This window comes from Pagrus pagrus, assembly GCF_965226575.1.
Source record: "Pagrus pagrus genome assembly, chromosome: 19".
Taxonomy (NCBI): domain Eukaryota; kingdom Metazoa; phylum Chordata; class Actinopteri; order Spariformes; family Sparidae; genus Pagrus; species Pagrus pagrus.
Window position 1 is genome coordinate 10098513 of NC_140203.1, and position 23888 is coordinate 10122400.

Here is a 23888-nt window from a genome sequence, read left to right on the forward strand (position 1 = left end):
CTGCTCTGTCTATGTATTGATCGCTCAGGTTGCATTTGCTTGAATGTCTGGGCCTTTCTCTGCCATCTGGCTCGCTTAAAAAACAACGCCTTCGTGGCATGCTGAGGGTTTTAAGCTATTTGTGCTAAAATTTTAATCCCAAAATGGTTGTTTTGGATGCATAATTAGGTAAATACACAGTGAATAGCAACGCTGGTCCTACAGCTGATCCACAGGTTGCATTGTGCTGGGTCAGCTAAGTCAAGCCCAGTGTCGTTATGTGGAAGATGATAATCAGGAGGCTGCTATCCTGGCCCAGGAACACATTGTTAGTCGTGGATACTGCTGTAAGATGTGATTTAATGTGTGTCTGTGTGTGTGTGTGTGTGTGTGAGTGTGTGTTTTTACCTGTGTGTGCCTTATGCAGGTGGCTCTTCAAGCGACTCACATAGGCAGATTTAAAGGGGCAGAGTTTGCACTTGAAGGGCTTGTGGTGTCCGTGGTGAGACTGCACATGTCTGTCCAGACTGGCGATGAGACAGAACATATTAAAAAAGATAGAAAAAACAAGGAGGGTGGATATGAGATAAGAGGATAAAAGATGTACAAAAAAAACAGATGAATTGAGGACAAAAGGATGGCAGATAAAGAGGGAAAGTGACAAGAACAGAGCGGAGGGAAGAAATAGAGAGAGATCTACTCTACAGCATCCCCTCTGATGATTTCAACAGCGGGGTTTTTCAGCAGCATCTAAAGCACTCGATTCTGTTTACCTCACAAACAACAGCCGTCGCACATTTCCAATGACTACAGAAAGAGGAGCCGTGGGGTGAACTCATCTACCCACAATCCCCTGGCGGGAATGAGTGCGTGAGTGCCTGTGGGGACGGTGGCTGTGTTTTTAATGCCAGCCTCCTAGGTGGCATGGGAATGCGGCTTCTTTCTGGGTCAGGGCACATACAGTACAGAGGGATTACACCTGGGAGCTCAGAGGAGATGAGGACTCTCTCCCTCTCCCCCTCGCTCCGTGTCTCTGTGATGGATAAAACAAATCACACTACCAAAATGTCTGTCTCGCTGTAATGTTTGTCTTACTCTCCTAGGAGGCAGGAAATCTTAGGAGAAGATTGAGGATTCAAAGGGCTTCTGGTAGGGTAAACAGAGCAAGGTGTAAAATTGTGCTGTGTACAAAATGACTTTAACATCCAGTAGATTTGCAGAACAGCTGGTGTAAGACTGGTAAGGTATAGAAGCTACATACTGTAAGGGAGGGGGTGTACTGATCTGTCACTGAGACAAATGACATTATTGATGCGTAGCTTTTCATTAATGGCAAATAAACTTTTTTCTTACACTTCAAGAAGTGTAAGAAAAGCTGTCAGAAACAGAGATTAGCCTTGAAAGTTATAATCTTTAAGATTATAACAAGATCATATCCTGTTTCATCAAGAAGTTTCCATTGTTTGTGGCGCGGTCCGCCATTCCCGCAACTGTATTCAAATCACCTTCACACACGAGGGATTCACAGGTCATGTGTTGAGTCACTGCTAATGCAAGCCAAACATTTCCTACTGACGCTGCTTCAAAATAAAAGCACTCACCTGTCAAAACCATGACATGGATTTTATTGTGAAGCAGACACAGGAAACGCAAATTTGGTTGTCATCATGGTGGACTACCGTTTATGATAATGCGAATTAAATTGTCACCAGATCAGTTTTGATCGAAGGGGAGTAACGGAACAAAAAGGAGCAGCCAAAAAGGCAACTGACGCTGTGAACGGAGATTATATCAGTTACTTCTTTTATAAAAACAAGGTCACTTTGTTCGGCTGTATTGTAAAAAGATCCACCAGTTGCTCTTCTGTTCTTCTTCAGCTGCTGAGTGAGTGTCTGTTGTAGTATTAAACCACACTTGCTGATACTACCAGTAACAGGGGATTTTCTTTTAATTTCAAAGGGACAGTTCAACCCAAAATCAAAAACATGCATTTTTCCTCTTACCTGCAGTGTTATTTATCCACCTACAATGTTTTGGTGAGACGATAGACACGTCTGCCTTCTCCCTAATATAATGGAAGTAGATTGGTTTGTGGTACTTTGTGGTAATCCTTGTTGTGAGCAGTTTCATGTATTTTCTTTCTGTATCACCCCGCAGTGCATCTACTCATGCATGAGAGGCTGGCTAACTAACATTACAGCACAGCTGAGGAGGACACCGTGAACGTTTGCACCCCGCACTATCACGAGTTTCTTCTGTGTGTTGGTACTTTTGGCGGCTGTGGTTTGGTAGAAAGAAAATAGTTCCTGCATGCAACTGCTCACAACAAGGTCTGTGGATTATCTTGCGTAACTGGGTCATGATTTCTGGGAAGACACATTGCTCTTGACTTCTTCAAATGTATTATTTGGTGCCATCAGGTTCCATTATATACCAGAAAAGGCAGACGGTTGATACCTCTGAAACTCGGCTACTCACTCCAGAGCAGTCTGATGGATGAATAGCACTAAAAATGTGCATTTTTGATTATAGGGTGAACTGTTCCTTTAAAGGAACTGGACAGTTTGTTAAAAAATAAGATTATGGAAGACATGTTTCTATCTTGGACGAAGTTTATTAAGTATTATCTGATAGAGAGGGGACACTGCTGTATCCTCCATACTTACTTGTGTCTGAAGGGTGAGACGAACTGGCAGTACTGGCAGCTGTATTTGTCCTCTCTGCTGAACAGCGCCATGGCTGAGTGGCTCCTCTCATGGGACCTCAGTCCCTGCATGGACATGAAGACTCGATCACACTGGGCACACGGGTGACCCCCTGCTGTTAACCGCTGCTTCAGTTGGTCCTCTGACACCACGGCCCTCGCCGCAGCCACGAGGGCCGCCGCCCTTCCCTCGATAGCATCCGCTTCTGGCTCCAGCGCCTCCGCCTTAACATCATCAGAGGCTGTGGAAACCAAGGCCGGACCTATCATTGTAGCCGCGGGTCTCTCGAGGTCGTCTGCTTCAGCCGCTTCATCCTCCTGAAGGTCGCCGTTAGTAAGGCTCTCTGAAGGCAGCGTCAGGGGGACCTCGCTGACTTCCTGCTGCAAAACAAAGAGGAGAAGATGTTGATTAACCTTTCTGTGCCTGGTGATTTTGTCTGTCAAAGCCTTTTCCTGATGCGGGCGCACAACACTGCAGCAAAAAGAAAAAGATTGTCAGGGTTTGGGTTTTGGTTTTGGTTATTTCTTGTTTTATATAGCAGACAAGGTGGGGAGAGAGTTACAGTTACTAATTACCTGTTGACTAATCAGTAGTCAGCAACCTAATCCGAGTAGTTACATTACTTTAATATTAAACTAATGCAACTTGATTACTTTCCATTACTTTTGCATTACCTCAATACCAAACATATGCAAATGAAGACTAGAGAAAAGAAATATCAGTAAGATTTGCCTTTTAATTCAACTGCCGATAAAATAAATTAATTTCAAAAAGCTCTGATGATGTAATCCGCAAAGTAACTAGTAACTTAAGTTATCTAATAAATGTAGTGGAGTAAATACAACAATTAAAAACAAGATTTTCTATGACTCTTTATTTTTCTGGACTTTACTCCGCCTGCCTTTCTGCTGCCTGGCCTTCAGATTTTGGACTTTGGATCACAACTTTATTTTAATAAAGCTTGCATTTAGTTTTTCAACCTGCCCGTCTGGGTCCTTTTTGACAAAGTCTGACAAACACAAAGGGTGACAATTTATTTGAATGGTCCATTGTCGATACCGGCTACCAGATGACAGAAATAGCTGCTCAATACGGGAATCACTTCGAGTCTTGAAACTCTAACCCTTTTTTCCAAGATCAGGAAACCCTCACAGCACACAAGGACCAGTTTTAAATATCTGTCTCACACCACTGCTTCTATCTATATCAGATCAAGTCACAGCTCTCTCACTCACCCTCTGTACCTGAAGCTGATTACATTATGCCTGAGTACTGAATATTTAAAGATCAGCATGTGGGTATATCATTGACCAGAAAGCTTTTCTATTATCTTGAACTATTTGTCAGAAACAGCCAAAACATGAGCCTGCATGAGGGGCAAAATTAAAATGTTTCTGGTCCAAGAAGTCCAGTAGAGACAAGCTTTAACAGTATCCTTAGGCCAACTCCACTCCTGACCTGAAACTCTGCTGTCTGCCGGTATTTACTGACACACCACTCTTGCTTGATATTGAGTTAATTGCAATATCCAAATGGAATGTGACAGGAAAATTTGAGTCCGACTCCCTCGAATCTCCCCAGGAGCTTTCCTACATATCGTCTCCAACTCTCTTACATCTTTTAACTGTAATGCAATAAAAATCCGTCTTAACAAAATCAATCGCCCACTCCTATCTTTATACCAGGCCACAAGCATCTATTCTGAGTGTTTAATATTCTTTGTCTGCTGCTACCAGAGCTGTTTCATTATGAACTGCTGCTGATGCTAAATCACCCCGAAAAGAAACAACAGATAAAGAGCTAAAACAAAGTCACACAGTTTTGTTTTGTATTCTGCCAACTGCAAAGCAAAACTCCTCCGTGTATTTCTTCTTCTCCCCTCCGTCTGCAGGCTGGTTTCTGCAGTCGTCACAAGTGGACGGACAATCACCATGACTTCTTTACTGCCCCGAGGAAGCTCATTCTTTCTGTGGAAGGACCTGACCCTGCACTTCATGCAGCCATAAATAAGATGTGGCATCCACAGACCCAACCTTGCCATCCAGTCTGCCCTGGCTGAACTGTCAGCCTGTGCTTCATCCAACTGTATTAAAAACCATCGCAGCAACTGTGTCCACGTTACTATAAAAAGCAACACTCTGCGATGTGTAAAACATACAGTTCATTCCAACTGTTGTATCATCAATACGGTCATTGTGTTGTAGCCCATGACTGCTTGCAACCTAAGTGCCATTAGCTACACAAGTTAACATCTTATCCCACATACTCAAGATACCAAGTCAAAGTCGCCCCAGAAGTACTCCCTTTATTTTAGTAGACCTCAGCTGCCAAAGTGAATCACTCCCCGTGGCCTCAAACCATCTCATCTTAAATACATAAAAGACAGACTGAGTGTCTGACGGAAGAACCAGGCCTCCGTTTGGGTGAGGCGTTGGATCCTCAGGCCTGTTCCCCTCACTGGCAGCCTCAGTGGAATACTAATGTTCGAATGGTTACCCGCCGCTGCCCTAAAAGTTATGGCTCACCACTCTGTCCTCCACTCACCCTCCTCCCCCTCCACTGCAGTGGGACGGCGTTGCTTGTTTTCTCTGGGGGAAGCTGACAGACTGTCTACCCAGAAGCCTCCGTCAGTAATAAACAGAATGGGAAGCAGAACCCCAGTTCAGTAAAACAGATCAGTGTGGAGCGAGGAGGATGAGAGTTAGATTACAAGACAGAAACACAGGGGACGGACAAAGTGGGTCTTTTAAGTGTTGTTTAAAAAAAATAAAAAATCTATAATGTTGTTATCACTTTTGCTTAATCCCTGAAGTCGAGCTGTTGTAGCTGCACTATTTGTTAAAGGAATAGTGTGACATTTTGGGGAAATTGTGGAAAAACACCTTTAAACTTTACAATTTTTTTCCCAGTTTTTAGTCTTTATTTGAACCCGACTGATACTCGATGGGGTTGACGCCAATCTGATATCTACATAACAATACCGGGAATGTTAACCTTATACATTAAAACAAGCATCTCTTTCTGCATTATGTTCTGTAAAACATAACAACAACAACTCTTTGTATCAGTGTATATTGGACAACATCTAAGCCAATACCAATATATTTATGATAAACCGATATCGGCCTTGATACTTTGGTCAAGCACTAGTCTTTTTGCTAAGCTAAGCCAATTCAGCTACTGGCTGCGGCTTTATATTAACTGGACGTATATGTAAGTGAGTTTCGATCTTCTCATCTAACTTGGAAAGAAAGTTACAAACTACTAAACAACAATTGCCGTATTAAAAAAGAAAACTGTGTTGTGTTGTATTTTAATTTACTCTTTCCCAACTTTTTAGGAACCCGGGTTTAATTAACATGAATCAATTTAGTCTCATTTTAAATAAATATGTTTAACATTGACATAGTCGATATGAAAGCATTTTAAATGTGATATAACAAATTCCCAGTTGAATAAACTAAATACTACAATAGGTCTGAAGACATGTAAAATAAATCCAACTCATTTTACCTTGACGTGTCCTTCCTTGACCTCTCCATACTGGACGTGCTTCCTAAGGTGGTTGCAGATGGCTCGGATGGTGGGGTGCACCTCTACGCAGAAGTTACACCTGAATCCTATGGGAGCTTTATTTACAAGGCTTTCCTGTTCACAGAAAGAGAAGGACAAAAAGGCAAAGGTTTAGTTGTTTGACAACTTGACAAGATATAACAACAGTGTTATATATCTAGAGCTATTGACTCCTATGAATCTATCTGAAACAGATGATGTATTTGCCACAGTCAGAGGATACTAATATTTCTTTTCTGTCTATGAAGTTAAAGATTGTTACTGTTCTCCAATTAGAGCAATGGTATTTTAATGAACTTATTATGAAACTAATTATCAAATCTCACTATCATGCATGGTTATATGTTCCTGGTGACATTAAAGGGCCAATTTGGTATATATAATTATCTCTTTAATTACATTTTGGCAGGATAGGACTACTTTGGGTACAACTGCAATGATTGTCATGTTATGATCAATTAACAATACACTTAGTGATACAGTATGTCTCTATGAGCTGTCAAAAGACTTAAATATGATAGACAGTGGCACTTTGTGACTACAGCATCAGTAGATTGAGAGTATGCTCTCAGATATTAATGAAAAACGAAGGACTTGTATCTTAGCTCACCTTCTCAAGTTTATTCTCCGGTAATTCTGCGGCCTTCTGTTTGCTGAGCAGCTGCCTCCTCCTCTCCTGCCTCATGGCCCTCTTCTGAAACTCCTCGTTGTGGTTCAACAGATGTTTAGCCAGGATTGGGAGAGCCAGGAACTTGAGCTCACAGTGAGAACACTGGTACAACTCAGAGTCTTCATCCCCGGGACCGGGCGCTACCAAAAAGTCCCTCTTCAAGTCATTGCTGTGGTGGTCGTTGTAGTGCATAGAGAGCAGCTCGCCTGTGCTGAAGGACAACCGGAAGCATTTTAGACACTTGAATGGCAGCCATTCAATATCTGCGTCCTGCTCGGGCTCGAGTGGAACCTCCAGGATCTCCTTGTCTTCCTCTACCACCTCGCTGCAAGGAATCTTCTCGGGTTCTTTGGCATAGATAACAGTAAAGTAGCGACCAAGCTTGCTGGCATGCTGCTTCTTGGGGAAGACACCTGGGTGGCGTTTAATGTAGTGTGAGACAATGCTCTTCCTGCTGAAGGCCTGGAATGCGCAAAGAGAGCACCGTCGTCTCTCCACAGCCAAACGCAAGTCTTCACTCATCTCTGAATTTTCCGCTTCTGGCGGCGGGGATGCCACCACTTTGGTAGGCTTTTCGGTCATAGTCTTGGAAGCAGCCAGACAGTGTGTGTAATAGGCATCGATATCATGCCGCTTCTGGTAGTGTGCTGCCAGGCCTTTGCGTATAGGGTTTGTATACGCACACAGAGCACATTTGAAGACGTTGTTTTTGCCTTCTGGCTGAGCACGGACGTTGTTGTGCTTGATGCGGTAGTGGCGAGCGATGCCTTTCCTGGTGGAGCAGAAGTATTTGCAGAGCTGACACTTGAATATAGCATGTTTGCTTGTCTTATTGATGGGTAACTGGGAGAGGGCAAGATCCAATTCACTGACCTCCTGGACTTTTGCTGCACTTGATAAATTACTAGCACTGCATTCAGCTACTGGCTCTGTATCCCTACCAGGAGAGAAAGGTGTCACAGAGGCAGCGAACATATCCGAGGCCGACTGATTGTGATATTTCTCATAATGGATTTTAAGTTTCTCCAGTGTCCCATGTGTGTACGGGCACATTTTGCATCTGTACGCACCGTAGCCCTGCCTTTGAGTTTTGCACTTGTCATCTCCTTCATTTAAGTCAGCGATTTGCTCTATGTCATCTGCAAAGTCTTCTGCAGTGACTTTCACTAGCGGGTGTCTTTTCTGATAGTGAGTCAGGACGCCGTGGATGCGGGAGTTGACATACGGACAGTGACGACATTTATACACAGAACTGGGGTTGATGTCTGCCTCCTGTGCAAAATCTGCAGCTTTTACTTTCATGCCCGGGTGCTTCTTCCCGTAGTGAGTGAGGAGGCCGTGGAGGCTGTTGTACTCGGACAGACATACAGTACACTGATAAGGATTGTTAGAGATGGAAAGACGTGGATGGGAAGGGTGGGGGTTGCTTTCTTGAGGCGGGGTGGCGATGATCAGTGCGCCGTCATCTTCTACAGAACTGAAAGACAAGTGTTCTTTGACAACCTGCTGCTGGATCTTTTCAACCGAGCCATTTCCTTTGATTATATCCAAAAGCACAGATTCATCCCCTTTGATGGCCCATGGGTGCACTGCCTGATAGTGACTGGTGATGTCCCATATTGTACAGGCCTCAAAAGCACAGTCTCTGCATTTGTAATGCTTGGTTTCTATATTGCCCCCTTGTTGGGTGGTCTCCGGACCAGCCCACAGCTTGCTGGCCATGTATGTGTAGTCGACGTTGTGCTCAGGATGCCGTCTTTGGTAATGGAGCAGCAGGCCTTGGGGTTCAGCATGGGAGTAAATGCACCACTCACAGTGGTAGCCAGCCTCCAGAATGCCATCTTGGTAAGCCCAGTGTAAAATGGTCATGGCTGTGGCTTTCACAGTGGGGTGCACTTTCTTCAGGTGCTTCTTCAGGGCATAGACATAAGGGGATGTGTAGGAACAGTGTCTGCACTTAAGGGAACGCAAGGACGTAGAGTTTTCAGGTTCTGGAGGAGCCGGGATCATGGCAGAGGAGACACTACTCGACTGAACCATCTGAGCACGCTCGCGCTGACTCCGGACAACAGCAGTGTGACGACGTACGAGGTCAGCGTTGGCCTTGGTTTCCCTGTGCTTCTTCTGGTAATGGATGAGCACTCCTTTAACAGTCCGGTTGCCGTAATCACAGTGCTGACAAAAGAAGAGCTCGTCCTCACCTTTCTCACCACTTCCTGGTTTAGGGCTTGAGTTGTTGGATCCATCGTGTCCGTTGTTTTGAAATTGCTTCAAAAACTGTTTTGGAGCCGCAATTTGCAATTCATCCATCAATTTCATCAAACCAGGGGTGGGGGCGCCGTGTTTGATATATTTTGCTGTTACTTTTACTTCTGGATGTCTCTTCTGGTAATGGACCAACACGCCAACAACAGACCTGTTGCTGTACACGCAGTGTTTACAGTAGTACATTTCTTCATCAGATCCATATAGTGCTGCGCTCTGTTGTTTCGGAGGCGTAGCCACACTTAGATTATAAGAAGAGTTTGCGACAGAGGGTGATTGATCCACTGACACCACCTTCATGTTTTTCTGGATACGGAAATAAGATGCCTTTTGCTCTGGGTGTTTCTTCTGATAGTGGACCAAAACAGAGTGCATGTTGGGGCTAGCAAAAGAACACACATCGCAATCATAGACGACAACATTACTACCCACAGATTCTTTGAGAGGCTCTGGTTCAGCGCTGGCTTCAGGGGTCTTGGAGACAGTTTTCGGCACTGGACTCGAGGAGGACCTCGGGGTCGAGGTGGCTGAGTTAAAATTTTTGGGACCAGAGTTCAATATTTCCCTCAGGGTTTGTGATTCACCCGTCTTTTGGGACTGCTCCACGACATAGCTGGAGAAGATCATAGCATTGTTGATTTTCACCTCAGGATGCATTCTTTGGTAATGGGGCATTAGGCTCCTGACGTTGGGGCTCGTGTACGAACAGAAGCGGCACATGTATACCAGGTTTGGTTGGTTGAAGTTGAGCACGTTGCTCGCTTCAGGGTGGTGATCCATGTAGTGTTGGTGAAGATCGTTGTAATTGGTGTATTCGATGTAGCACTCTAAGCAGCGGAAGACCGCGCTCTGGTCCTCGGGGTCCAGGATGTACTTAAAGCTGAACTTGATGTAAGGGTGCATCCTCTGGTAATGTGTGCTGACGCTACGAGCTGACTTGTTGTGGTAATCACAGTGTTTACAGTAGAAACGTGCCGTTCCTGGTTCTTCTGAATAATCAGCATTCTCTTGGCTGGTGCTGTCGCTGGGATCAGCAGAGATGTTCTCACTATCGTCTGAGAGAGTCAAGGATATCGGGATGTTTCGAGGTTTTGACTTAGGGTTGCTTTTTCTTTTCCCTATCCTGCCTCCCTCGTGAGGGATCACTGACTCTCTTGCATGAAGCTGCTGGCTGTTATAAGCGAAGACAGGGTTCTTATTATCATGTTCTCTATCCTCTTTATCAGCACCTGCATGATTTTCTCCTGCGTCTTCCTCATCCATGTCATCTAGGTTTATGATCATGTCCTGCTGGCTTTGGCTTATCTTACTTTGAAGGTTACTGGCAATTTCATCAATTCTAGTTCTCTTCTTAACTGAGGATAAATCCAAAGGCAAGTCATTAATGGACTTCCTGGCTCTTTTCCCTGTAACTAAGGACTTTTTGGTGGCAAGTCCTAAAATGGAGGTCTGGGTTTTTTGTAGAAAGATCGGAGAAGCGTCCACTTCAGAGTCCTGCTGGTCAGTCAGCTGGCTTTCAAAGACAGTTGGATCTAGGTCATCACAGTAGGAATGCTTATGCTGCTGGTGCACCCTCAGACCTTTCAGAGTGGTGGTGGAGAAGCTGCAGAGCGTGCAGCGGTGAGGGTTCTGCTGGTCGTTGGATGTGCTGGTTATCTTTTTTCCATTGACTTTGGAGCTGACATTACCCCCATTGACTGGCTCTGCAGCATCATTCGGAGGATCCGGGCTGTCACTTGTTAGGTCCATGGTATCTAAATCTGAGGAGCTGTGGCTCTTTTTGTGCGTGCCTAGTTTGAGAGGGCTGGTGCAAATAAACGGGCATTCATCACATTTATACACGGTGGTTTTACCAGAGAGGTGGATGTTTTCGATGTGGCGGGAGATGCTCCGCCTGTGCATGGTGAGGAAGGAGCAGAAGGGGCATTGAAATCGGTTCATGTACTTCCTAAACGGTATTCCTTTAGTCTCCAGTAATTTATTATCGTCGTCGGTTAAAAGCTGCTTTGCATCTGCTGACAGCGTCCCAGTGTAGCTGGGATCATCTATATCACCCAGCTCCTCTTCATCATCATCCTCTAAGCTGCTCCTAGAGTCTTCCTCGTTGAGTAAGTTGGCATCCATCTCTGTGACACTGTTGGAGACATCGGATGAAGCAAACCTCTTGGACAATATGGAGGAGCCTGTGCTATTGGGTGTTACGGCACTTATCTGTGCATATTGGAAGGATGAGAGCTCTGGGATTGTATCCTCCAATGTGTTTTCTGCTGGTTTTGCTCCTGAATCTTCCTTCCCAGTGAGACTGATCTTTGATCTAGTTGGGCTTCGGGAAGCGGAGGGAGAATCTGGTTTGGGCGAGCTTGCACTTGCCTCTCCTTCCAGCTCTGCAATGCCGGAAACTATCTTGACCTTGTCGCTGTGTTCTTTCACCACGTGATTGGTCCAGCTGTCCTTCTGGTCAGTCTGATAGTCGCACCATTCACAGGCAAATGTTCCCTTCATGAGTCCGCTGGCCGAGTCAGATTCCTCTCCGGTCTCGGTGGAAGGATCTCCAGTGCTCTCTGAGGGAACTTTGTTATGATACATAAGCTGATGTTTAATTATCCTTGCTTTGCGTGGAGACTTGTATGTGCAATACTGACAGGAATACACTTTTGAATGGTCATTGTGCATTATAACAGTGTAGCTGGGCTGCTTAGCTGTCTGTGAGGAGATACTTGCATCCGAATCTTCCTCTACAACGTTATGCACTTTTTTGGTGTGGTTTCTTAAGAATGATTTCGATCTGAAGTAACGGACACAGAACTTGCACTGGTAAAACGGCAGATGGGTTTCGGCGGTCTGCTTTTGTGTTGCTGGGGTGGAACTTTCAGTAGAGTTGGGGCCTAAAAAAGAAGAAGAAGAGAGAGTGTGTGAGATGTCTGGGGAAAAATTGTCAATCACAATAACATTTTCCTGCCATTATTTAGTCAAGTAGTGTCCAAACTTTTTCTCTAGGAGGGTCAAAACTAAAATTAAATTGTGGGCAAGTACCAAAATCAAGCGCCTATTGAAGCAATGTTACACATTAAAGTGTGTTTACAGGAGTAGTAGTATAAATCCTTTTTTGGCTCTGAAGAAAGCTGCATGTAATCTCATGAATTGCTTCCAGTGATGTCACTCAGTGGCTAAGATGCATTGTGGGTAATGTAGGCAGCAGGGCATAAAAAAGGCGATACATCTGGTTCGGCTGTATTGATTTTGATAATTTGTTTTTAAATTGTCCATAATGAGTCCAACAGTGATAGAGGAGTGCAATGTTAGACCAGTGGACTGCCTACATTACCCACAACTTTGCTGCTGAGTGAACACTGAAGGCAATTTTTCAGATTACATGCAGCCAGAAAAAGGGTTCATACTACTTTTTTTTCCATAGATGCAGCAGTATATCCTAAAACCTGTAAACACACTTTACTGTGTAAAATAAGGATTCCATATTTAAAGAGCAGTTTACCTTACAAAAATAAAACTTCCAGCAGGCCGAACTGTACCTTATGTTGGGCCAAATTTGGCCCACGGGCCCCACTTTGAACAGCCCAGATTTAGATTCTCAATAAAACCAGCAACAGTGCAATAAATTTTTACGCTCCTTAATAAAACAAACAATCATCCTACTATAAAGAGTTCTTTGAAACAGAAAAAATAAGTGTATCCTAATCCTCAACAAATTAACTGTAACATCTGAATTAATGTGGTTGGGCCTACTCGTTCCAGCTTTAGGAGGCGTGTAATCCTTGTCATCCCTCTCATCCTTATCCTGGCAGTCCTCCTCTTCCTCCTCATCTTCATCCCCGTCTTTCAGAGAGTCAGACTCATCTGCATCTGCAGGCTGCAGGAAAACAGTGTGCACTTCCTGAATGTGGGTCTTCAAGTCGTCATATGACTCGGCACGGAAGTCACAGCCATCACACTGCAATACCTCCATCACTAAAAAGAGGGAGCACTCCCTGGAAAATCAGGGAAACCTACAGAGAAAAGAGAGAGAAAGAAAAGTCAGGAGGACTCATTTTTCCAAAGAGTACAAGCTAGAATACATGTCATGTTAAGGACTAATTTCCTGTAAAGTTTCATATTCAGTGTAGTGAACAAGTCCTTTCCATAAAATTAAGCTTTGTGATGATCAAGCATGATTAACAATGGCAATTCCTGCTGTGAACAAGGAATCATCAAGTGCAGGAGATGACACACATTTCCAACAAGTAAGACAATGGCCAGCAAAAGGTGTAATGCTTTCAAATGTTCATGGGTATTTGCTCAAGTGTTATGGAGCCTCTTCAAGGTGCATTCACAAAGAATATGTACTGTTTTTGTATCTTTATATATTATTACTGCCAGCATTAAAGGACACCTATTATGCTTTTTTCTTTTCCTTCAGTATGTTACACAGGTTCTTGTGCATTTAAAAGGTCTTGAAATTTAAAAAGTCTGATGAGCTCCTCTCTCCTACAGAAAACACTGCTCCTGAAACGCCTCGTCAGTAGTCCCGCCTTTAACTCCATGACGTCTTGACATCACATTATATCACATCACAGTCGCACATTTGTATGATTTTTGCCTATATTCACGGAGAAAGTTGACAGAGCCGACCGGAGACACTAGAGTGAGCTCAGGCGTGTGTCAGCTGACCAATCAGAGCGGACTGGGTAATCGGAAGAGAGGCCTTAAAGAGACAGGAGCTAAAACAGAGCATCTCAGACCGATGGGGAATACAGTGCTGCTGGATCGTATGAGAAAACTGATGTGTTTTTTTTGGAAATCAAAGCATATAAACCTAATCTTGTAGGAACCCAAAATAAATTATGAACCTGAAAATAAACAAGTTTTCCAATGATTAATTTTAAAATTGCTTTGATGTTGTATAACACGTGATAGTCATGAGATGAGACACACAAGCACGAGTCTAAAAGTACGACTGAAATATGACACTAAAATATAAACAAACCACAAAAAATTAAACAAAAATTAAAAAAGCCTTATTCTCAAAAATTAAATACAGAAGGCACATTTGTTCATTTATGCCCTGCAACAAATGTGTATTGTCTCATGATGAAGACAAAACCACATGAATAACAAGTCACAAAGTCATGGAAAAATTAGAATATTTTCAATCACCAAAGCGCCTGAAGCTGATAGAGGTCTGATACAAAGCCTGACGAAACATAACAAAGCGGAGAATTCAGCAGATGCTGATGTTACTCCGAATACTAAGAAGGTCCCATTTTTTAGCATAGCATCATTCCAAGAACAATGGAGGGACTGAGGAGGGATTATGGGCTGATTTGTCCCATTTTTATTACCTTGGGATAAGCAACAGCTGGAGAGCAGCTCCACAGCTCAGTATTTAGAGCAGACTATTCCATCAGATTGTATCAAGCGCTCTGAAATAAGATTGAATGAATCAGCTGAGAGATGAAGGCTTTATGTCTTTGTGCTGCTTTGCAGTTTGGACTTGGCCAGAAAAATGGATGTGGATGATGTGGCCATCATTTCACAGCTCTTTCATCATGGCTGTCTAATCAACTGACGTTTTGTCTCAGAAACCGTATAATAACATGGGGCACAGTTTACAACCTTGACTCTTAAATCAAAACCCGATCAATATGAGCTTTTCACACTTTCTTTTGAACACAAGAAGAAGTAAATCAAACAAAAGACACAGAAAGTTTCTCATTTCTGTGAGCTGTTTTCTTTGAGGGGAAAAAAATCAAACACGTTGCATTGGAGATGCAGTAACGAAGGTGAATCATATTACTGTTGTATGACTACGAGGGTCACGATCCTGCAGATCCATCACTCAATTTGAAGGTCACGATTTGATTAAATTCTCCATTTAAACATTTTTTTCAGCACCGCCGGCAATGCCATTGTTAGACTATCAAGTCTTGATTTCTAAAGATCAACAGATCAGAGTTTTACTCCCAAGTGTCATTTATATTTTAAAAATCTTCTTTAAAAAAAATAGGCTTCAAGTAAAAAAGTGTGATATAACTGACTTGTGGTTTTTGGCTCGGGCTGCAACTAACTAACTAATTATTTTTTGTGTTGATTAATCTGTTGATCATTTTCCTGATTAATAGAATAGTTGTTTGTTCTATAAAATGTCAGAAAATGGGAGAATTTTGACTTTTTTTCTTTAAAAAAAATAAATAAACAGATTAAACAAATGAATAGTTGACAACTTATCAATTAATCATTGCACCTCTAGGTGAGGGTGAAGAGAAAAAAAAGATTCTGGGAGAATCGCTGATCCTGCTTTTGATTGTGATAATTGAAATTGTGACACCTGACGACTACTAATTATACTTTAACAGGGCTCTAGACTCATTTTTTTTTTACACTGGTTGCACTGGTGAGTCGAAATCTTTCATTTAGGTGCACCAGCATACAGTCTAGGTGCACCCAATAATAGGAATACAGGAATACAATTTAAATCACATTCCAGGCAACAAGGCCATCTCAAATAAATCAACCTAGAATATTATCAATTAATCATAATGTCAATTTATATAAAAGTTAACAATCTAATCTACAGAAACTGTGTTTATAGGCTAATCTTTGTTCAAAAGCAACTGTCTGTACATCTAGTTAGTGTTTGTTAAAAATACTTTTACAGGCAACATTTCTTTGATCTGACCTGCTAATACGACCAATGAGTATACGTCAGGTTTAAAAGACTCACAGAGATCGAACGGTCAGGTATAAAAATCTGCATGTTACATACGAACAAACTGCACAACATATTGTTACTTAGTTTGAAGAAAGTCAACAAATATATGCTTAACAGGAACTGAATCAGCACCTCTCTGACCCAGTTTGTACAAGAGCCGCACATGTGGGTTTTAACAAAGCTGATATTTATATATAACAAGGCTCCCATTCATATCCAAAGTGCTCATATCCACGGCCCATTCACAAAGACACAACTGACACAGAGGATCTGTAATGGTATGGCTGCGTTGTGGGATTCACTCGGTCTGTTGATTGATCTTCATAGATCCATGAAGGCCAACAGCCTTATAGTAGGAGACCATTTCACAGACTGTGGCACAAACACTGGTTCGTCATGATGTTTCAATATCTCAGGACGATTACATCCTCAAACCACCAGGCAAGATTAAGAGCAGTATTGTCTGAATCTACACACAGTTACACCTTCTACGACGGCATTTCAGTATAGATCTAATACAACACTAAAAAAACAATGAGGTTTACACAGGGAGAGTATGCACACACGAGGGTGTGTACACAGACGCACACACACGTCAGTTCTGTTTGTAACCGTTAAAAGCGACCAGATCAAAAGACTTGTATATTTTTGTGTACTTACAAAGTTATTGATTTTGTTTTGTACGTAACATGTTTTCTGAAGTATTTTTGCCTTTGTTGTACAGCTCGACAATATACAGTAAAGTAATTGGCAACATGGGGAGAGAGAGATGATGTAATTCATGTAAGGACAGCACGATGACATTGGCCACATTACGGTCCAATAAAAGGACGATATCTCTGGTTCTGCTTGAAGATTGAGGTGGAGATGCACCGATCCACTTTTTCTGATACCTTAATTTGGATATCTACATAACACGATACAAGTTCCTGTCTTGCTTTCGCTTGCTTTGAGACTAAAATATCTCCAAACTAAGGACATGTTGAGTTCGCCAACTGGTCCGAGCTCATTCAGTTTAAGACTATCTCATGTTGGGTTACGGGGAGTACGACGTTACTTCCATTCACATAGGGACTACTGGATATCTTAGTAGAAGTGTTTAATGGCTGTAGGATCTTGGTTATGGCATTAAAATGGCCATCATTACATTTTTATAATTCACAACAACATCAGACTGAAGAATCTGGATCGGCATGTGGATCAGTGATTCCAGCGAGTAAAAGTATTGGCACCCTGGCCCGTTTTTGAATCGGTTCAGTCCCAGTTCTAGTGTAAAGCTAAACTGGGGCAGTGCTTTTTAAATATCTCCAGTTTTGGCTGGATAGTAGGAAGGCTCAAGAGAGGAGAAATCCGGATATTTCATTATAACTGCGCCCACACAAGTCAGAGTATCTTGGAGCAGTTGTTTTTTAACAGGAAAAGGCTTACTACTCAAGTGTACCAACTTAAAAACAGACTTTGATATTTGCAAAGTAGCCTCAAATATTCAAGTTTCAGCCATTTCTTTCATTCTCAGAAAAATGTTCTCTGTCTATTTTTGTACAACAAAACATTTCACAGTTCCAGTGTTATTTATTTTCACGAGAAACAAATCAATGAAAGAAACGATGTACTACTGGGAAAAAAAACAGGAATTGGGTATTGTGTTACAAAGTCAGCTTTGATTTTGACAGATATATTACAGAAATATAGCTTTAGTGCCACGATCAGATTCAATCCAAATGATCTGGATACTGAATTATTATAATTTTTTTTAAGTGAGATGGAGCCAGAGACAGTTGGGAATCCCGCCCTGCTTCCTACACCCAACTGGCCGTCCAGTGGAGAGCTCCATGTGAGCCGGCCAAGCTGCCAGTATGTCCCTGAGCAACCAGGGGATCCATTGTTGTCCAGGGTCAGGTTACAGCCTCACCAAGGGGCCCCACCCTGCTCTCTTGGCAGTTCACTGCTGTTTTGAACAAAGTTGCCTCCTAATGCCAGGTTCCTTGACATGGATATCAAGAGAATCCTTTCGGAGAGAAGGGGAGAGGAATGCCCGGGGAGGAAAGAAAAAAAAAAAAAAAGCCTCCTACACAACCACCATCTGCCTTAGAGTTGGCTGTGTCTTTTCAGCCAGTCAGTCCCTGCGCCACACCAAGTTAATGGGTGAGATTGTGTAACTGCTTTCATCTCGTCAGCTGGGGCTCTAACAGGCAGCGACTGAGCTGCTCAGATCCTCCTCTGAGCCGAGCTTCAAGGGCAGCCATTTTAGGAGCAGACTATGTGCGCTTAGGTGTTTCAGCCAGCACACAACATGGACCCGCAGATCTGATCCTCTTCCTCAAAGGCAGGCAGCCCTGACACTGGAGAGCTGCTGACAGAAATCTATCTGCCAGATGTACAGAGCTGTGCCCAAGCCCTCTGCCCACACAGCTCAGCAGAAAACATCTCACGCTCTTGCTAGGCTGACTTTGCCTCGTCCTCTCATTTCTCAGGGACATTATCTCTCACACATCGGGAGATTTCCAGAGAAACGCTTCCAATCCCAGTTCCAAAGAAAGACGGGGAGTAGGTCAGCGCGAGCGGCATGCACCAACACTTTCGTGGAGAAGCTGCCAGCTACGTTCCACAAGGGGGGTCTAAAAATGTGAGGCATGTCTGAACTTCTTTATCTCAGAGCTCTGCAAACCCTCAGCCCCGAGGAGAAGACGGGGAAAAAAGGGCAGAGGGAAGCAGGAGGGGAGAGCGGCGAAGGGCCCTGGAGGGGAAGGGTGGGAGGGAGGAAGGGAGGCAGCGAGGGAGCATGACAGAGCCACCTGGAAGACCTTCAGTGGGAAGCAACAGAGGACAAAGCCATCAGACTGGGCTCCCCAGATTCCAAAGTCTACTGACATTTGTTAATCACCAACCGGTCTCTCTGCATCGGCGAGCTCTGCCAGCAGTCACACCCTCTACTCAAACTGGCTGACAGCAGCTGCTCTGTCTGAAAGAGGGCCTTTGAATAAGCCAGCATTAAGCTGATTAGGAGTACAGAGGTTTTGTCCTTAACTGTTGGTTAGTGCTACCATCTCATGCCGACAGGGAGAGGAAAAACCCACTCGTGTGTTGTTATATTGTTACACGTCGAGCATCCCTGGCTGCAGTTAATTCATCATGACGTGCATCTTGTCAACCTGCACACCCTCAATAATTAATGAGCCATTGATTGAAAACGACAGCCAGCTTTTTGAAAGGGGGGGAGAAAAAAAACAGTGGCAATAACAGCAGGTGACCACAGCCATGGAGATTGATTTTTCTTTTTCTTTTTTTTTGCGAGATGAGATGACAACATCAGAGGGAAATCAATATATTTTCAGTCAAGAAAGTTATTAAAAAACAAAGAGAAAGAAGGAGCGAGGGTAATCATATAATCCCTCAAATTCTGATCTCTTCAGTCCACAGACGAGAGCCGACAAGACAGCGGCAGAAAGATCTCATTGTGTCTGCAGACGGAGCAGAAAAACGTTGCGTCACGCGAGCGGCGTGAGTCTTGGCCTCTTGCACAAACAGGAGACGGAGAGCTGGAGATCAAGATGGCTACTCCCATCCTCTGATGTCATCAGTCAGAGAGAAACTCAACACACCAGATCTGATAGCAGTGTGCGTACACAAATAACACGAGGCACGATACAGCGCAACACAAAACAAGACACCGCAGACTGCAGATCAACAACGGCTGTGCAGATGCAGGTGTTCAGATGTCCACCTGCCCTCCATGGACACATCTGCGGCAAAATCAAATCAAATCAAAAGTGTCACAAATAAACATTATTTTATTATCCAGCAGCAAACTCCAGTTGTAAATATTTAGCTCATCATGTTCGTCGAGAATGACGGCTCAGAAAGTCAAGCAAAGTAATCAACAGTTTAATCCACAGTAAAAAATATTCGTTAGTTGAAGCCCTAGAAACACGTATAAGCCTCATCAGAAGGTAATATCCAGACAGCAAAACTTGGCCTTAGTGTCTAAAAACGTTGGATCAACAGAGCAGGACACCTCAATGGTTCGTCGCTGCGACTCTTTTATCATTCAATCATCGCTGACATAAGAGACGAGAAGTCTGCAGCGCTTGACTATGACACAAAGCAAACGGGTTCACAATCAGCAGCTTCTGTATGCGGCCTCACTGCCTCTGTGTAAATAACTGATATTCAGATTGATGTGGCAATCTCATCAATGCCTAGTCCCTTTTGTCTTACCCTCACAGTACTAATATGCACCTTCTATTCACTTTTGGGCACGTCGTTCCACTTTAAAAGCACTTTCTGCCATGAAATGTGCCAATTTGTGACAGGATGCTGCAATGAGGCTTCAACAAGATCTGGTCAAGAGGAGCGAAATGGAGAATGAGCAGTTAAATGCATAACTGTGATGATAACAGGTATTACGACTGATGATGGTGCTGCATTTGTATAGAAATTGATGGAACTGAAAAACAGATTTTAAGGAGGTATATTGGTATAAAGAAAAGGCTTTTATTGTGAAGCAGCTTCAGGCACCAGTCGCCAGAATAAAATGTTGGCACGTTTCTCAAACCGCTGATACGTTCACGTCTGTATGTGTCATAAACGACGTACCATATTGACATTTCCACATAATGCATCGTATTGTTTATGACCTGACTTTCATACTGGGAGGCAGAGGGGGGATGGTGGTGGAGTTAAGGGAGAAGGCTACCAAGCCAGTGACTGCAGTTCAAGACTGTGTTTCAACATTTGTAAGTTTGAAGCCACTGGATACTTTTTAAGGAGACGTCTACGGCCTCGTTTATGGCGCCAAAAAAGGGTGTTATTAAGGAGACCCTGAGACATCTCAAGCTGCGTTTGTAGCTATCAAAGCAGGCTAACCCTAACCCTAGCCTTGTACGCCAACAACAAGTGTTTTTTGTACCAGTTTCAACATATAGTCCCCTCCAAAACTATTTGAACAGCAAGGCCAACAGTTTTATATTTGCTGTACACTGAAAACATTTCGGTTCGACACCATAAGATGAATATGAGACAAGAGATCAGTATGTCAGCATCCATTTCCAGGTATTTACATCTAGATCTGTTAAAAAAACAGGTGTGTCCTATTACAAAATATAGCTGAATGTCTACTCTCAGTTTCAGCTTTGGGTTTTGCCTTTGCAGACTGCATTTATAGTTAAAAAGGTGTAACCATCATGAAGACCAGAGAGCTGTCTATGGGATAAAAACCAAGCAATTTTGAAGTGGAGAGAAGATGGAAAATCAATCAGAGCTATTGGCCATCGCCAGTACAACCATTTGGAACGTCCTGAAGAAGAAAGAAACCACTGGTGTACTCAGCAACAGATGTCCAACTGGTAGACGAAGGAAAACATCAGCGATTGATGACAAAACATTGTGAGAGCCGTAAAGAAAAACCCTAAATCAACTGTTAGTGACATCACCAGCAACCTCCAGACGGCAGCAGTGAAGGTATCACAATCCAGCATTCGCAGGAGACTTCGGGAACAAAAGTTCAGAGACGAAGCTCAAAATTTCTGGAACAAAGTTTTATGGACGGATGAGACAAAGATTAACCTTTACCAAAGTGATGGAAAGGCTAATGTGTGGAGAAATAAAAGGATCTGCTCTTAATCCCAAACACACAAGCCCATCTGTCAAACAAGGTGGAGGTAATATCATGGCTTGGGTATGCATGGCTTCTTCTGTGGATGGGCTCATTGAGCTTCATTGATGATGTAACACATGATGGCAGCAGCCAAATGAACTCAGAAGTCTACAGAAACATTTTGTCTGCCAATTTAAAGAGAGACGGAACCAAACTGATGAGGAGATCCTTCATCGTGCAGCAAGACAACGACCCAAAACACAACCGAGGAGTTCATCAGTTGTTCCTTTACAAGTTATGCTATCTTCTGAGTTTTATTACAGATCTAGATGTACCTACCGCGCTTGACAAACAACTTTAAAGATGAATCAACTCTTAGTTTCCCAGTGAAGCTTCTATCCATCAACTTATCTATTAATTGACCTGTCGTTTCAACGCTGACGCATACAGAACAATTACGTCTACAACACTTTCTATTTTTACTCCCTTGAACACCTTTGTTTCGACTGCATATCACAACACAACTGTTATTGTATGTGAACTATGAGGCAAAGCAAGTTCTACAATAGATGCGAGACTAACAGCATTTGATGTGTAATCCCATTTTTGATCTTGATAGATATCAGTCAGTTCAATTCCTGATAACAAATTGTCAATGTGTATTCCTTTCATTGGATCACCTACTTGAATACTGTCGCCCCATGCTGTGCGCGAGCCTGCACACCCACCCTCGTTATCACACTTTTTGGTTTAAGTTTAGTAAACATTTAGCAGCACAACCTGCCTTTCCTGAATGTGCCAGATCTGCCTACGTATCTCTGAATCCAGTCAGTGTAAATATGTTTTTCATTATAATTGTATTATAACATTTGGGATCCCATTTTTTTTTTTATTGGGGAGCTAAAGGACATTTTCGTCTAACTCCTGCACCTGTCTTTATGGCACTACGAGCTCTCCGCAGCCCCTCAGTTGTTGTTTTTTTTTTTGTATCCGAAGGCTCAAATCATCGTCCTGAAATCCAACATCTGCTGATGCAAGTATGGGCCAAGTCAAGCAGCAGCAAGACATATTTATTTTGGCACCAAACCTTTAATCATTCCCTTTACCAACTTCACAACTGAGGGACTTTGAAACCAGAAAAAACTTCACGAAAGGCTTCGGTTTCAAAGTCAAAGTTTTTTCTTTGCTCGTTCTACACCTGGCAACCGCATCGTTGGGTGTAAGATTTAGGATGACGATCGGCGCTCGGTTACATGAGAGTTTAACTCGTATTTGCAGTTTTACAGTTCAAATGTCAGAATATTAACAGCCTTCTGCCATCCAACCGAAGTCATTTGGTATGAACACTTGTTAAGACATTTTTCAAGCATTAAAAGGCCAAACATTCTTTAGTTTCAGATTCCTAATTGTGAGGATTTTCTGCTTTTCTCTGTCTAATGTGATGGTAAGCTGAATATTTTGGGGGGTTTCAGACTGGTAGTCGAGCAAAACGAGCGATTGAGGACATCGAATCTGGCTTTAGAAGTCTGTGATGGACATTGTTCACTATATTTATAATATCCATGATAAATAAATGGTAAATTTACAGTAATTAAACTTAAGTTATTGTCAACACACAACATTATTACACAAAAGCGTTACCAAACAATTAACTGAAATAATAATTACCAGATTAATCATGACAAAGACATCTATTAGTCGCAGCTCGAGACCAGACTACTGATTCACACACACAAAGTATTTCATGTTTCTCTCATGTGCAGCACTTGTCACAGAAAATATTCTGTCTTTAGAGCTTCTTCAAAACCACTTTCCGCCACGAGTTTTCCACTCAGACTGTAAAAGACACCTAAACGATGTACAAGGTGCATTTCAATGTAAACCAAGCGAACTCTTCACGCCCTGAATGTGAAAAAAGTCGAGGAAAAATCCAACGTGCTGACGAGAGCGCCAGATCTGCCCGAAGAAGGCAACATGTGAGCGTTTTAACCGTACGAGACGTAACTCCTCACACTTCAGACTCTGCGGCTGACACCACCATCCAGGCCGCTCCGAGTTGCAAATAGAGCCACCACAGACAGTGACGAGAGGGTGAGGACAACTGAGTCACTCCTTCCACATCTGTGGGAAATCTTAACACACCATTTCTGTGTGAGCTGAAGCAAACTCACTCGACCTTAGCAACCTTTTTAACCGCAAAACAGTTTGATCTGTGGCGACTGCATTCAATATCGTCACGGCTCTTGCAGCTAAATAGTTTAATGAATCCATCTGACTACATTTAAAAGCTTAAATCATGATTGATTATTTGTTTTGTTCAGAAAATGTGAAGAGCCTATTTTCCCAGAGCCGGAGGTGGCATCTTAACATTATTTGGGTTTATTTGACCAATTA

At 42.9% G+C, this 23888-nt stretch overlaps 1 protein-coding gene across 4 annotated transcripts in view; it reads right to left on the minus strand.

Annotated features, from left to right (window-relative positions):
• The window catches only part of znf462 (zinc finger protein 462), a 55714-nt gene that overhangs the window by 17214 nt on the left and 14612 nt on the right, over positions 1–23888 (minus strand). For all 4 annotated transcript variants that reach the window (XM_084383962.1, XM_084383961.1, XM_084383963.1 and 1 more), the window contains exons 2-6: positions 12937–13196; positions 6868–12077; positions 6198–6332; positions 2646–3064; positions 388–506 (exon numbers count right to left, since the gene is read on the minus strand). In XM_084383962.1, coding sequence (XP_084240088.1) covers positions 388–506; positions 2646–3064; positions 6198–6332; positions 6868–12077; positions 12937–13156 — 6103 coding nt within the window. In that variant the 5' untranslated portion in view covers positions 13157–13196. The remainder of the gene's footprint in view (positions 1–387; positions 507–2645; positions 3065–6197; positions 6333–6867; positions 12078–12936; positions 13197–23888) is intronic.